This window comes from Myzus persicae, unplaced genomic scaffold, assembly GCF_001856785.1.
Source record: "Myzus persicae strain clone G006 unplaced genomic scaffold, MPER_G0061.0, whole genome shotgun sequence".
NCBI lineage: Eukaryota > Metazoa > Arthropoda > Insecta > Hemiptera > Aphididae > Myzus > Myzus persicae.
This window is the reverse complement of record NW_019100825.1, coordinates 597,933-614,980: the sequence shown is the minus strand read 5'-3', so window position 1 is coordinate 614,980 and position 17,048 is coordinate 597,933. Positions and strand designations below refer to the sequence as shown.

General features: G+C 28.5%; 1 protein-coding gene and 1 pseudogene across 1 annotated transcript; one reads left to right on the top strand and one right to left on the bottom strand.

The window, feature by feature from the left end:
- The first annotated feature begins 6,152 nt into the window (after positions 1-6,152).
- LOC111026326 lies at positions 6,153-11,647 on the top strand. The gene is made up of 3 exons (XM_022304387.1): positions 6,153-6,285; positions 9,205-9,288; positions 10,260-11,647. Exons 1-3 carry the CDS (start codon positions 6,216-6,218, stop codon positions 10,616-10,618), a joined length of 513 nt encoding a protein of 170 aa, XP_022160079.1. The 5' UTR covers positions 6,153-6,215; the 3' UTR covers positions 10,619-11,647.
- A 2,979-nt stretch (positions 11,648-14,626) lies between these two features.
- On the bottom strand, positions 14,627-16,559 carry LOC111026328 (annotated as a pseudogene).
- Positions 16,560-17,048: the final 489 nt, after the last annotated feature.

The window sequence follows — 17,048 nt, the reverse complement described above, 5'->3', positions numbered from 1 at the left end:
TTAAAAAACACATACATTTTTTCCAATATGCCTAAACAGTTTCGAACATGCAATGATCATTTCGTTTTGAATTTTGGACCCAATGTATTTGTAACGATAATCATTTTCTAGATTTTTTTTTAAAAATTCATCTCCTTTTCCTCTATATCTGAGAATAGCACGGAAATTTCCATCATTAATTGAATCATCTGCAAAAAAAAGTTTGATAAAATAATATATTAAAAATATTAAAAATAGATTTTAGATACTCATTAATGATTACTGACCATTGACATTAATTTTTCCAGAATCTCTATGTCCCCTTAGAGCGATTTCTTGACGTCCACATAATATAAGGCATTCAATTATAGGTATAAGTTTTGCTCTATTTTCTTTTATTTTAGCTAATCTAAAAAAATATTCTTAATTTGTATTATAACTTATTTAATTTAATATTATGATTGAGTATTTTATTTACATACCTATCAGTGTCAACAGCCTCAATAATTGATGGTTGTTGTTTTGTATATATACTAACAAAATGATCAGCATTAAGAACAGCAGACTTATGGTAACTACATTTTGAATGTTTACGAAATGTCTATTAAAACATCAAACACACTTAATAATATAAACAATTTATTCATAAAAACTGTAAATACTGTATTACCTCAAGAGCTTTTTTCCATGCATCAAATGCTTCTAATACCAATTTATTTAAAGGCTGATTCCCTATTCCACCACATTTTGAAAATACTACACAAAACTTGCAATAAGCACCATTTTTTATTTTTGAGTAAGCAAGCCAATTAAATTGAAGCAACCATTTATATTGGAATTTTAAACCTCTTTTCTTATTTTTTTGGTTTAAAGGAAACTCAAATGTTGGCAATGGTAACCATACATTTTTAAGTGCCTAAACAGTAAAAATTATGTACACTAGGTGTTGGTAGTAAGAACAGTTTATTTTTATCAGCAATAAAGTCTAAACTTACAGTAAATTTATCAGCATCTGATAATCTACAGTTTACGAATAAGCTTATATCATTTTCATTTGCATGCATACTTTCAGTCTAAAAAATATGAAATTATTAAAAATATTTAAGCAGTTAGGCATTTGTAATGTGTATAAATATAAGTTTTAGTATTGCATATTTGCATAGCTAAAAACTGCAAAACTGTAAATATTATTGTAAAAGATATAATTTACAATGATTTTATAGTAAATAAAACTTTACCTGATCTTGAAATACTGACACTGAAGGCGATTGTGATATTGAATTCAAAACCGGAACCAAAACTGATGTTTTTTCACTAATATTCGACATCTTAAACCACATTGCATAGTGTTAGTAAAAAGATTTTGGAACAGATGCAGTAGGTACATTTTATCCAAGTTTTTTAAACTTTAAAATGTAAATTCATTTTAAGTATTGGGTACTTACTTCATTCAGTGTACTTGGTGTTTTTGTTGAATTTTTACTAGAAGTTGGTTCACAATCATCTTGATTTGTATTTTTAGAAAAATAATCACTAATTTTACGTTTTGACATAATTGTAATAGTATAGTAATAATTAATAAATAATAATTATTATGAAAATATGAAAATTATTATTTCAAAACGCACGACTGCACGAGGTACGATCAAACGTCAAAATCACGACAAAATAAATTAGGTATATTATAAAAAAAAATATATTATTTTTATTTTGTCGTGGTCAGTCAGACTAGTCAGAGATAGATGTAACTATGTAAGTACTCTACAGTCTATGGCCGATGGGCGCGATGGCCCGCAGTTATTAGTTTATTTTGTCTCGGTTATTGATAACAATAGATTGTGACGGGAATCCCGGAACGAACTATTTTGGTCCGTTAGATGGATATAATCTGTACTAACTGTCGTACTGATATATCGATGTTATATAGCGCGTTCATAACATAGATATCGAAACATAATGGACTGAAATGTTTTAATGTTATAATAGTCCATTGGTATCTGATAACGTAATGTTACTCACAGATGTGTATTGTGTATGCGTATCTACTGACTACTATAATATATATTTTATATCTTTGATGATAATAATTATTAATACAACTTAAAAATTAAAACCAATTATGCATTACCTCTTTTTTCGAGAAAAGCGAAACTAGCAAGAAACTTAAGAAAATGCATAAAAAAAGTTCATGGGGGGGGGATATGACACCCTCATCGCCCCCCGTGAGAACGCCCCTGCCTATAATATCCACTGCATACCCTAAATATATACTACATTTATACAAAAAATATCCATTCTATTCTTCAAAAATATACGAACTCTAAACAAAAAATATCCACTGCATACTCTAAATATATACTAAACTTACACGAAAAATGTCTATTGTGTACTCTAAATATATGCTACATTTATACGAAAAATATCTATTGTATATTCTAAATCTATATGAAACTTATACAAAAATATCCAAAAAAACGACCTAATACTTACGCAGAATATACGTTGATTAAACATGTACAACTAACGGATACTAAACGTTGAATATTCGTTAAATAGTTATCTTTTGACCCAAAATGATACCATAGTTGTACTTTTTATCAACTACATATCTACGTGTATTATACGTTAGTTCGTAAATGATAAACGTATATATAACGTATAAAATATGTAAAAATGTTTACTGTGAAGAGGGGTACGCGGTGTACCAATACCGCCGGTAATAAGTTTTCCCGGTAATATGACAGCCGCGTAATTATTTTTGTATATTTCCAATCATACTAATATATTTGTGATAACATAATTTAAGTGTTGATAAAACCATCCAGGTTAATTAATTATATCGATATAATACTTATACTAAATTGTATAGTTGACATTACAATATTATATTGTTAAAATAATTTTAACAACGATTATAGTTGCTGTAACTATTCAATATTTGTACATCAACCATTTTATATGGTTGAATTTGAGTTACTATTTTATATAGTTGAAATTACAATAAAATAAGTTGGCGCAACTATAACTTTTTAACTAATTCATATTAGTACTCTCAACTAAACACATTGTTTGATATAACTAAATAAAACGTTACGCCAACTGAAAATTATCCAACTATTTACTATAACCAAATTTTTTTCCTTGTATATACCTATCTGTGGCTATAGCCTATAAATATTGTATTGTGGGTTTATTTTTGTAATATTTCCACAATTCCACTGTGTTTTTGTGATAATACTACCAACTGCCAAATGCTCAGTAAACTTGTATTGATTTGTATTATTGGCATAAAATATAAGCCTTTTGCATAATTAGATTGACTTTAATATTTTTAGTATTTATACATTTTTTTCATATAACCGTAGCACGCGGCCCACTGTCCTGTAGAATAGTAGCACAGTGGCCCAGTCCGGCCCTGTATGGCATCATTAACCATAATAGCAAAAACACCAACTGATTTTATTTGAGAAATAATATTAGTTTTTAAAACATCACTGCAAACATTTATCAACTCATTTTGAATGTCAGGACTTGTAAAATTAAACTTACTCACATACTTAATCTTCAATCTTTGTCATGCTTAGCCAGTGGTGACTTAAAAATTATTCATTCATGTGACAAAAACATTTTAAGGACCACTCACTCCTAAAATTGTTTCATAAACTTCTTAAGTATAAAAAATTTTCAAAGTACATTTTCTTGAAAAAACTGTCCGTAATACATCAGATACCTTAGATCAGGGGTAGCAAACTATTTTCTGATCACTTGTCAACATTTTGTATTCAAAGTTTGGAAAAACATTCATGTACCACTATTATGTTCATAGGTAAAACTATAAACAATTTTTGGTCAATGTCATGGAGGTTTTAAAACAGGTAACTGAAATTATTTTAATGTCTGTCAAAATCTTTTAATAAAATACGCATCATAAGTTTCATCCAGTAATAATATATTATTGCTAAGTTTTGATTTGAAATAGTTAATTGTGGAAAATAAACTCACATATGAGGTACCTATGTATATTGACGTAAATATTGAGTTTATTTGGAATGAGCCACTTTTTTTGAAGTACAGAATATTATGTCTGGACGCGGTGAGTTCCTAACTTTAATAATTTATGTCTTTATTTTTTAGACATAATTTTGTGTTTGTTTCGTCCCTTTACTTGCAATCCAAGAATAACGAGTGTTACTATCTATACTGTCTTTAATTTATATCTATGGTCAGCCAATTTTTTGCACTATAGTCGACCATCCAGAATTCACCCACCCAAAAACAGCCATGAGACCCGAGTTTCATAAAATCCTTGTCATGTCGCCACTGTACTCAGCCATTAACTGGCATGCTTCTTTGAAATTACCTAGTGTTGTGTAAAACACATTTTTTTTAAATACAACTTTTATAATGCGGGTAGCAACAAAATAATAACACTATACATACGTCAGACATAAAATACTCTATTCCACGGTATTCTACTAAAAAGTCGGGTAAAAATTTATATTTAAAAACACCAAATTGACATGTAAAAATACATTAAAATTTTTTAAAAATTACATAAATTATTACATTACACATTTACACACCAAATATTACTTTACTCTATAACCTAAATAAAAAATATATCTTTAGCCTATAACCTTCGCGTGTCCCAATATTGTTTCTAACTTGAGTTAAAAACTCTTCAACACTTAACTCAGAATTTTTATGCATTCGCATAACGTTTGGAGCCTCAAATTTTTTTAAATGGTTTTTTTATTTTTTGTCCCGAGCTACTCAGTGTAATCTTTGCCCTATCGGCTTCAACCTAAAGTTTAATTTTGCGAACTAATCAAATTAGTTTTTTCGACTGGATTCTAGGATAACTAGGGCCTATAATATATATACTACCAATCAATTGTTAAAAAAATATAATTATTAAAATGTATTGCTGTTATATTAATATACTTAAATACCTACTAATTATTATTATATTTGTTTATTATTGTCATTCGAACAAGGAACATATTTATTTATATTTACATTTTATATACATTATAATGTTAGTTTTTGTACAGTAGTACATACAACAAAATAGGTATTTATTAATACGGGTATCATCGAGTATTATACAGAGGCCCCTAATGGAGTGTATAAATATTACGCATTAAAACTGCTGAGCTATATAATATTAATTACAGTACTATAAAAATTAATTTTTACATGATTTTTTTTTTTAATTTTTCGGGATATAGGGCCCCCGAGTATGATGATATTGATAGTATAAAAATCCTGATTTCTACTTGGGTCTATCCGCCCATGATGCATATCTTTTAGCGAATTGAGAGTTTGCATATTGGAAGTATGTGAATAATTAGTAGTCGAAAAATGTATTGGGTCTCGGTGACGTGGGATGGCACTGAAAAAAGTTTGCATTGCGGCGGTGGTCGTAAAATACACAAACGGTAAAACCATTCGGCGTGACTTCAAAAATACCGCAGTGCGTTGAAGCCTTTAATAATTTTAATTAAATGTTTACACTTGACAAGTGTTACATAAAATATGTATATTTATTATGATTTTATAGCTAAGCCCAACTAGCTGAACGATCACGCGTGAGTAGACTAATTAGGCTCGCCTATAAGGCATATCGCGCATTGTCAACGGAATATCAAAATTATGCCATAAGTAGTAATTGTTCAAATTGTTGAGTTAATTTTATAAAACAGAAAGTAGGATTTTGTGTTATAAATTATAGATGTTAATAGACAAATGATGATAAATGAGTAAGACTATTATGTGCATAATAATATTTAAATTCCATAAGTTTTTTATTTACAGGTAGGTAATAGATACTAGATACCTACTATATTTTGTTTCAGCAAAAAATAAATATATTCTCAAGCATTCTCATGTAATGGATTATATCTATATAATTTTGGAAACGTACCTATTTTGTATTTGTAATGCTATAATTATTAAGTTATCACAATTTATTGTAAGGTTACTTGGGTGTTGAGGACGCAAAACCCCTCGGGCATCATGAAATCAGTGAGCTCCGGATAAATACATTGGTATGGGGTTCCCCTTTCCCTAGTATAAAATACTAAATACGCCATTGAGATGGACAGATATAACTGAAGAAATCGATTACGGCGTTGAAGTGAAAGTTTAGTGTAGTGAAAACCAGTGTGCGCGCGTGTGAGAGAGAGAGGAGCCTCTTTACGATCACTGTCCACGGCCTCAGTCTTATCGTCGGCATGATGGCTCGCGTACCGCCACTGTCATGTCTCATCGTGCTACCACTGATCACGCTTTACGCGACATATCGTAAGTACCTGAACATATTTTTTCAAAACTGTTAAAAATAATGTATACATAAATGCTGTGTATTTGATCTGGCTAGGACTTCTATTTTCTATATTGTGCATATTACAGTAAAAACTATTTGCATGCCTATAAATTGTTTCGCGTTCGTCCCCGTCAAGGGTAGACAATTCACCAATTGGTTGTTTGACTATCGACTTCGAATAAAAAAAAACATCACACGAATAATGTTTTCCTTATCTAAAACCCCTGTACACATGATACATGCCATTTTCGAATATTGCTGTAACCATGCTGCATAATATTTGCCTACGATATAATACGTTCACCGTGGCTGTTTTTAATGGCATTCAAAGTAGATAAATTCTGTGCTAAATTATATTCTGATTAACAATAAATTATTTATTTGGGTACATATTGCATATTGTGCCTGTTTGTTTTTACTGAAAATGGGAATTTTGAAACAAAGCGGCGGAGTAGGTAAATCGTATATATTATAATAATATATGCGTGATCGTGAAGGAATCAAATGAAAAAAATTCGCCAAAGCTTGTCTTCGAACATTACTTTCAATTAACTATGTGTTTTAATATTTATGTTTTTTCGACATCTTCCACCACTCTAAAAAATAAATTGATCAGTTTTACTTACGGTGTTGGGTGACACCGACCAAACGTAACGTAGGTATCGAACATAGTATATTTTGGATTGAGGTCACCACAGTGTACCCGCCTCGTTATATTATATGCCAATTACAATATATATAGTATAGTATAGTATAGTATATAGTCATAACATAATATGATTTTACACCGACTTAAATTGAATAAATCATAGTCTCTACAGTGACTTCTACGTAAGACATAAAGTCTATTTCTATTGCAATTAACGGCATATTATTCGAATATTGTACGTTACACTTGCTGTTATTATAGTATCAGTCCAAAATAATTTTGTCAACATAATACAATTAAAACACTATACGGTCTACGAGTTACAAACACTGCGTATGTCCAAACAAAAATAAGCTATCTCGTAACTATACCTCATTTTTACCTTACATACGTTAAGACTTTAGATTCTTACAGTAAAAGTGATGATCAATTCATACTTATTGGTAAAATATTGGATTAACAATTTTTTCGCAAATACTACCTGTTGTTACTGGTAAGCTCACAGATTATGTATACCATGAAGGCTTGAACTTTCTATGTACTTGTTTGATCAAATAATATTTTTTTTCCATTTTTATCGAATAAGTAATAACATTATTGTGGTTTTATATTTCTATACATCTATTATACCTTTCAGCCTCTAAAGACCAGATTAAATTATTAATAAAAACACACAAGCTAATGGCCTATGCTGCCGAAGCTGTAATGATCAATAAAAAAAAAAATTATTAATAATAATTAAGTTAATAGTTTAAGCTTGTATATTTATGCAGTTATCAGTAATTGCAACGTTACGAAACCTATACTACTGCGATTTAGTAGGTAAGGTAGAACCAATACAACGATTTAAACAAACAAGTTTTTTGATTGATGAATTACTTTTTTTAAATAACCTCGTAAGAGACGAAAAAACTATACATACCTACCTATATATTGTGCACCGTGGCTTCGATATTCTTAAAGCATAATATATCATGTACCCATGTCTCGCTCACGTATACTGTATATGTTAATGTTATATTTTTCTCAGATCAAATTATAATTTATTAAGAACACGAAATATGTACCGGATCTTATAAACGAAAAGAAAGTAATAGAAAAATACATTTATTGTGTATGTCGCGTGTCTTGTCGTAAAACTCTCATCATTATCGTTACGGATAGCATGTTAGGCTCATTTGCTACATAATATTATTCGTATTTAATACGTAGGAGTAGGAACATTATAAATAATTTATAACATTAAATAGCAGCATCGTCAAATGACACGGACCAAACAACACTTTTTTAATAAAGAAAGTAAAATGATTCACGCTTTGACTAATGTAAATAATACTTCTAAATTTATTTGTGTACAAAATATGAACTAAAAAAACTTATAATCAATGCACCTACAGATGGGTCATGGGCGTATAATATTATAATTATAAGACGTGGATATTAATTTGGAAAAAATAAAACGTGAGATCCATAAAAAATATCTCTATGAATCATCATCTCTTCGAATAAAACGTAAATAACTATTGGTCATATTATTATATGAAGTAGAATTCCAAGTATCTACGTAAAATAAATTAATTTAGTAATACATATTTCGACATTTCGTTATTGTAATTTTTGTTAACTTTCTGTAGAACTATTTATCATTCACAAACCACAATGATCTTTTTTTTAGAATACTAATTAGATATTTTCTTTTTTTATACTATATGTAATTTTAAAAACATATTATAATTTAATAAATTACTATACAAAGTATTTTTCTGAAAAAACGATGTATCAAATAAGTGGTAAATTAAAAATAATATGAATAGTACCCACTTATAATAATCCCACTGTGTGAAAAAAGAATATTGGTTTTCTAAAATAATTGTAATTGGTTCTGCACACAGTCCTCTTGATGACTAACCTGATAAATTGTATTATTTAAGGTACCTAATAATTAATATATAATAACATTCTATTTTTTTTCTGTATAAGATAGGGAAAAATGTTTTGTACAATTTTATTGAGTAAAATTCAAAAACATCTTAGTATATATACCTACCAATTCCCTATAGACATTTTGAAAAAAGGGAAATTATGAATGGTGAAAAATATAAATGATTTCATCTTTCCTCCTTTAATGTCATGAAATAGATTTTGTTAGACTCTCTTGAGTATATGATTCGTATAACTGCAACTATCAAGTAAACATTTCGCTTATTTGTGTGACCTAATGACGTCTATGTTTTTAATTGATTCACAGACGTAAACGCAACCATTTTTGTGCCTGAAGAAATCCCATCGTTGCTGTCGGTAGTTTACAGTAACATGCCACCGATCAAGAAAGGTAAAGATCGATAATACAATAAATACCTAGCTATAGTTTAGTATACAATATTAATTGAGTACTTAAAGAAAATGATATATTGCTTAATGAATAGATATAATTATATAAATATATGGCAGGAAATATAATTTATAATAGTTAGGTATATTGTTATTGCATATACCTTACATTATATTATAAGATTAATATGTTCATTTTGAAATTTTTGTGGTGTTGTGAATTTATAATCATTTGAAATAAATTTTGATTTGATTAACTAATGGTTGGTCAAAATATATTTTCCATGTATTCCTAATTAAGCCCCGCTATAACAGCTACACAAGTAATTTTTTGCCTAATTAATACGTTTAAATTTTAAAAATTGTTATTGTTCTTGTTTTACTACTTTTGTAACTCATATATCATTATATTAAGCTGATTTATCGAAAATAAAAATAAATAAATAAACTCACTGTGAGGTTATTGTAGGCCTTAAATATTAAGTTATAAGTTTGGTTTAAAAGTAAAAAAAAATAATTTTTTGAATTAATGTTTAATAAATTACTTTATAATGTTTTATTCAGAATATTGTGTGGCAATTAACTTTCAAAGTAAAAAACTCTCAGGTCCTCTCTTATATTAATTATATTAATTCGTATTGAAATAATTAAAGCTTTCACTTTAATATTATGCTATAAATTATAAATATAAATATGATGGTTATTTTATTTTATTGTTATTCTTATAAAACTTTAGGAATTAATTAGAAATGCATTTGTTTTAAGAAATTGTCATGTTTCATTTTTACGTTATAAGTTTGTGGTCTTCATTTACAGTATTACAATCAGGAGCCTACACTAATCATGTAGATGTATACTATTTTCAAATTTGTTTGTGCTTTTTCCAAATCCACCGTATACACATTATACGTTTTTCTGACAAGTGATCAGATGTTTTCAGGAGACTTTAAATAATTCTGTAATTCTTTTCAGGAACCGACTCAAGACTGGGCGTGGGCTTTCGGTTGGGTCCAAATGCAGACGTGCAGTTCCAGTTGGAACTAGGGCCGCAGACCAACACGTTGCCCATCGGTGGCAGTGCAGGGGCGAGCGCTGCCTCCGCACCCGCAGTGGCGAGTAAGAGGCATGCGACCGTCGGACAGGGCAGTGGCTCAAGTGGCGGCAAGCCAAAGGACTGGCTGAACGCGTGGAGGTTGCAGATGAGCCCTGGGTACGTGGCGGACGATGAAAGCAATAACGTGGTCTCCGGAGAAGTGGCGGGTGGCGACGGGTCCTCGGACGCAGTGCAGCACCTCAGACAGCTGTACAAACCACAACCGATTACCGCATAGCCGGATACACTGCAATGTAGACACCAGTAGTAGTGTAGTGCTCTACGCTATTAATTATTATGATTTTAATACTCACCGAACGATATTTATTTTTTCCATTCCCCCTTTGTTTTGTAAGCCCAGCACAGGTTGATGTTTAGCCAATTTAGGTATTTATTAGTAGTGATAGTGATATTTTATAAATGTATATATTATGTAGTTATATTAGAATTTATAATCGGTCGACCGCTGGAAATAAATTATATTTAAAAATTATACACGGCGTGATGATGAAAAAAAAACTTTGATTCCTAATGAATGGCCGCTGACTATTCTTGGCAATCCGGCCTTCATCCCTTGGCTAAATTTAAATTATTTAAATCGTATATTAGTTACTTTGTAATCTGCCTGATATTACCTTTTATTTACCTTCTTATACATTCTTACCCATAGGTATAATGTCAAAACTCGATATTACTCATAACAGTGTAACATAAAATGTCCATATGCCCACATAAGTTGTAGCAATTATTTTAATAATATTTGTAAATACATGATATTAATTCTTAATTTATAACTTAATCACTGTTTTTATCGCTCTGTAGTTAATAAATATCAGTATATACATATAGTACCTACTATGTAACAAGTGAATTATACCCCCGGATATTTATAACCCCCGTGGGTATGATTTTCCTAGGTTATCAGTACCCTCGGTACAAATTTCCTAGGATATTAATAGTTTAATTAATAATACCTCCGTGAGGCCATGGGGGTATGAAAATCCTAGGAAATTTATACCTCCTGTATGATAATCCGAGGATACCTATACCTCCCAAAATGTCATACCTTGAGTACGAATATCCTAGACATTTTATACCACTGGTATAATTTTCCTAGGATATTTATAACTCCTTAAATTTCATTCCGGGAGGTACTAAAATGAAATGTAATCCCCGGTAATATATTCCTAGTAAATTCATACTCACAGTATAATACTTATCATCATTTTCATACTGGGAGATTCAAAAATCCTAGGGAAATTGTGCCAATGATAATATTCAAATCTTTAGTATAAAAATTAAGGCGACAATGTAGAAAAAATAAAATATTTATCATAACAAATGAAAATATAGATTACTTTTTATTAATTGTAATTACTATTAAATTATTGTTATATTATATCTAAAAAGTATATTTATTATTTGATTTGCATATTTAAAAAAAAAAGTTTACTTTATTTAATACTCTATTAGTACAGTCAGATAAATAATTCCACATACCCATACCTGCAAGTTTAACGTTAATGAATCGATGATCATATAACGTTATGAGTTATATCAGAAAAAAAGAAATCGTTACACCACCCATTGAATCATCTATGTTGCAAACGTTTGGCAACATATTGAAGATTACCTCTGCACCATAAAACAAAAATATACTTCTTTATTTAGTATTAGAACTATAAAGTATTTAATTAATTGTATTCAATAGATCATGTATTAATTGCCCACCAGACGTAAATTAATTTTCTTTACACGCATAGTGCATCTCTGCACTAATCCATGCAACAGAAGTTTACGCGTAAGTTATGCTAGTTCTTTTTTTTATAAGCATTTAAAGTTCAAATTTTGACAACATTTATCATTTTGAAAATTTAAAAATGATTTTCTAGTTGAAAATGTATTCAATTTTCAATTTTTTTTATCTAAGAATTGAAAATCTAAAAATAAACACATTAACAGCTTTTTTAAAGTTATTTTAAGTTCAAATTCAGATGAAATCGCATATTAACTTAAAAAAATAACAATTTTAGTCATTTCTTTGTAATTCGGTTTCAAAATAACCTAATTTCACATACTTATGTATAATGTTTTTCTAGCATCACTGACAATTTAAGAATAATATTATGAATATTCATTCAACTTTCCGTCGACTGTATTAATAATAAGAAATAACAAAATAAAATATTTTAAACTGACCATATCCGCTTAAAATTGTTTTTCATTTACAATGGTTTTATATTATTGAATTCAAATTTAATACCATCAATAACCAGTGTTTAGCAAAAATAACTAAATATTTATCTAGATAAAGATAAAAGATAAATACTATTTATCTGAATAAAAAAAGAGATACGAATTTAAATTTTAATTATTACTCTTGTTATTTAAACTACATTTAATTTTTTAATCTATAAAAATTTTTATTTTTGTCTAAAAATTATACTACCTACTCTGATTATTTTTTTTAAAGTGTGGTTACTGTTTGTACATTTTATACTCCTATAATATGGTATTAAAATGATCTTCTTATTTGATAAATTATAAACCTATAAACAATGTAGATCATATTAACATTGAATCATTGTAAACTTTTATGTATGCTTATATTTACGAAACAATACATCAAAATTTACAAAATACAATTAAAAAATATTCATAATTTTTTCATAAAAAGATAATTAGTTAAACAATAGTATATATGGTAAATATATATTATATATATTAAATATAAATTTATATTAATAAAAAAAAACTTCATAAGTATAAAAATGAAGATCATATTAAAAACAATAAAATTATAACCTCGTAGGTACCTGCTTATCATAACAGTATAGTATTATAATTTATAACAAATAAAACATTATATATATAAATGTATATAGGTAAATTTACAAATAATATTAAAATATTAATAAAATATAAAAAAAATTTATAAACATAAAAAAACTTAATATATATTCTATACATTAATGATTAAATTCTTTCATTAAACATCTGCTACAAAGTAGCATTTCAAATGTTTTATCCTGAAGTCTTTTTCTTCTTGGTGTTAAGATTTGGGATCCACTACTAAAAAGTCTTTCCTGTGGTGCTGAAGACGGTAGAGTGGTATTATATTAAAAAAAAACTTTTTTGACAGTCAAAAATGTGTTTAATATGTCTATGTTTTTGTTTTTTTAATCTAAATAAGATAGTGCTTGTACAGTTGCACCATTACTGTTATCATTATTTAATTCAACACTTTCAGCAGCCGAATGATTTAATGAATATTTACTCTGTGTTAAAATACCATACAATTCTTCATCACTATCAGCAGAATCAATTTCATTTTCATTGGAATCTGTATTAATGACTGTATTCATGAAATTACATTCAGATAAAAATATTTTTTTACAAACAGTATCTAGCAGGAATCCATGATAGCTTAAACTTTGAATGTGATATTGAAGCAATAATATATGGCTTGCTTTTAATATTTTCCAAATCAAATATAAAATCAAATCTTTTTTCAAGACTTTTAATAATTGATAACGCTAAACATCTACAATATATTAAATTGGTTTGTTGGATTTGTAAAAGTCTTAATGATGTCATGGTTGGACATATCCTAGAAAACATGATTTTTCTACTTGTATCTTGTCAAGTGAAATGGCAAGCGGTTCCATAACCAAACAATATTCTTCTAAAAACGACCAATCTTTTTTTTTAGTTGTTGAAGTTTTAAATCATTAAATAAAGATGTAACAGTTTCTTTGTGTGCAATTATTTTTTTTTACAACATCAAATGATGAATTCCACCGTGTAACAATAGGTACAGGAAATTTGCAACCACAGATATCATATACCTTGTCTGAGGCAACTGTACTTCGACTTAAAAGATTCCAAAAATTACATCATTTACTAAAAGCATTTTTAGAATTTATTATACAAGACTTGTCAGAAATGTTGTCTACGTCAACAGTTGCAATTAAGCAAGGGTAGAACACGATTGCGTACGTTTGTCCTTTTTGGCAACACGATTGCGTATGTTTGTAGATGGGTTAAAAGTACCCTTAAGAAAAAAATAAATAAACACGATTGCGTCTGAAATTATATGCAACGTTGTCAAATTTAATTTTTTCATCGTATTAATAAATAATATAATATAAAATAATAATAATATAAAAAATATTGAATAAACTAGTTCTAAAATAATTAGTAAAAAAAGTTAATGGTAAAAAAGTAATTTAATAAATAAGTAAGTTTAAATTTCGATTCCTTGACATCTATAGCCTACTACTTTTAAATATTGAGTTACATTTTTATGGATATTTTTATACTCATCATAATCCTTTATGGTGCTTTGGATTCTGTTTAAGTCTTTTTTTGGTTATAATTTCAAATATAAGACAGATTTTAGGAAAATAAAATGTTTAATTTGACTTCTCTGTATCATGAAACACATTTTTAGTTTACTCTGCTATTTNCCATTTGTGGTACTAAAAATTATGAATATAAACAATTAAGAATATTAAAAATATATATTGTATAAACTGCTCACCGAGGATTCGTTTTTGGTTCTTGAGCCCACATTTCTGGAGGAAATGGACATCCTGGTTCAATATATGTTTTTAATACATAGTCTGAAAAAATGTGACCATATTTCTCGTTCGGACACGTAGCCATTAGTTCAAGAAAACTATCCTCAATTTCAGTAAATGGGTGATATGCAAGTGCAAAGAATGATTTCAACCATGTTCCTAATTGGTCACTTTCGTTCATATAAGCTATTCTTAATACTTTTTCTTGTTGGATCTAAAATTTAAATATTACATTTTATAATTAAATAACTTATATTTAAAATAAATTATTTATAATATGTTGTGTATTATGTATCGATGTATGTACTTTATTAATTATTATGCATCGAAATACTAAATAATATAAATAATTATATTCAGTTTTTATGTATCAAAATTATTGTCAAATTTAAAAATAATTTATCTAAAAAATATTATATTTTACATACTTTACGCCACCAGGCTTGCCCCAAGTGAAATCTGCAACCCATCAATTTTGCATCCGGGAATATATCTCTAATTGCTTCATGAGCTCCGATTTCAAAGTCTAGTCTGAATTTAGTAACTACTAGTTTTTTTAAAGTCAACTTCATACACAGGTCCATAAGAAATAGCCACATGTTTTGGTAGGTTTCTTTGGTTTTATTTGGCAAAAAAAAGTAAACAACCGGTGCATAAAATCCATTTTTATAACAGTGGATAGTATAAAGTTGATAAAAGTGTTTGGGCGCGTATTGAAATGTGCCATCTGCGAATAGCTCTGAACAATTCATCATAAACTGCAAGTTTTCTTTATTTGTAAGGCAAACTAAATTGTTTTCAGTCGAAACATGAACAAAATTTTCTTCCAACTGAATACAACAATTATCATTTTTCATGTTCTGTAACTGACGTATAGCATCATTTAATGAAGTCGGAAATAGGGGATAAGATTGTCTTCTCTTATCGTACATAGCTTTCCGAACTGAAATAATGTCTTTCATTTCGAAATTACAGCTTACACTATTCATTAGTTCTTTTCTAATAATTTTGATTGGTCGTGTTGAAATTCCATCTTCTGCTTGTCTTTTACAATTTTCTCGCAAAATTTGTCTTTCTATTTTCACTTCAGAATTAGATTCATGCGTATGTTCACCAATAATATTTACAATAGAAGTCTTATGCGCATCAGTAACTATGCTTGCGTAACACGTTCTAATTGTACAAAGCCATTTATGCATTCCGTCTTTACGTGTTCTTACATGCCTATACTTATTAAAATTTAAAAGAACTAACTGTTTTCCTTTTTCGGATTGTATAAGTTTAATTGTATTTTCCATATTACTAGATTTCGGTATAAACACTCAACGCACTACAATCATCAACGATCGACTGAAACTCAGAAAATACCGTATAATATTATGACGGAAATAACGATATTTCGTTATATTTGATTTCTTTAACAATAAGTTAGATCGTAGAAATCGACAAAAAAAACCCAACAAAACCAGCAGATACTTAATACGAAATTATCGTAATAGTATATTATATCTATATATTTTCTCTGTAATTGTACGACGTTGCATCAGTGTAATCGACCTATTTACTTAATCTAAGGATTTACAATTTACTTGATAATTCGATTGACAAAAATATAATTTCAAATATAAGACAGATTTTAGGAAAATAAAATGTTTAATTTGACTTCTCTGTATCATGAAACACATTTTTAGTTTACTCTGCTATTTTTTAAGCATCTCATAAGAAATATACAAATGCTATAAAATCCCAACCCAATAATATAATAATAATAATATGTGTGTCATAATATGTGGTATATATAACGGTATGAAAATTGGCAACAGCGCTTAAAATTTCGTACGCAATCGTTTAGTTAAAAATCAGGTAAAATCGTACGCAATCGTGTACCTAAAAAAGGTATCTCCGATAACGAACGTACGCAATCGTGTTTTACCCTTAAGCAAAGTGTATGTGCAGAACATGTAATATGATCTGGTAAACATATATCATCACTTTCCATATCTTCATAATTCTGAAACATTGTGGACCAATCTAGAGTATCAAAATCGTCATTAAAATAATAAATTTCTTCCCCAGTATTAACGG

Coding starts and splice junctions, on each gene's coding strand:
- LOC111026326 (XM_022304387.1), top strand. CDS start 6,216: ATGATGGCTCGCGTACCGCCACTGTCATGTCTCATCGTGCTACCACTG. Junction 6,286..9,204: donor CACGCTTTACGCGACATATC/GTAAGTACCTGA, acceptor ATTGATTCACAG/ACGTAAACGCAACCATTTTT. Junction 9,289..10,259: donor CATGCCACCGATCAAGAAAG/GTAAAGATCGAT, acceptor AATTCTTTTCAG/GAACCGACTCAAGACTGGGC.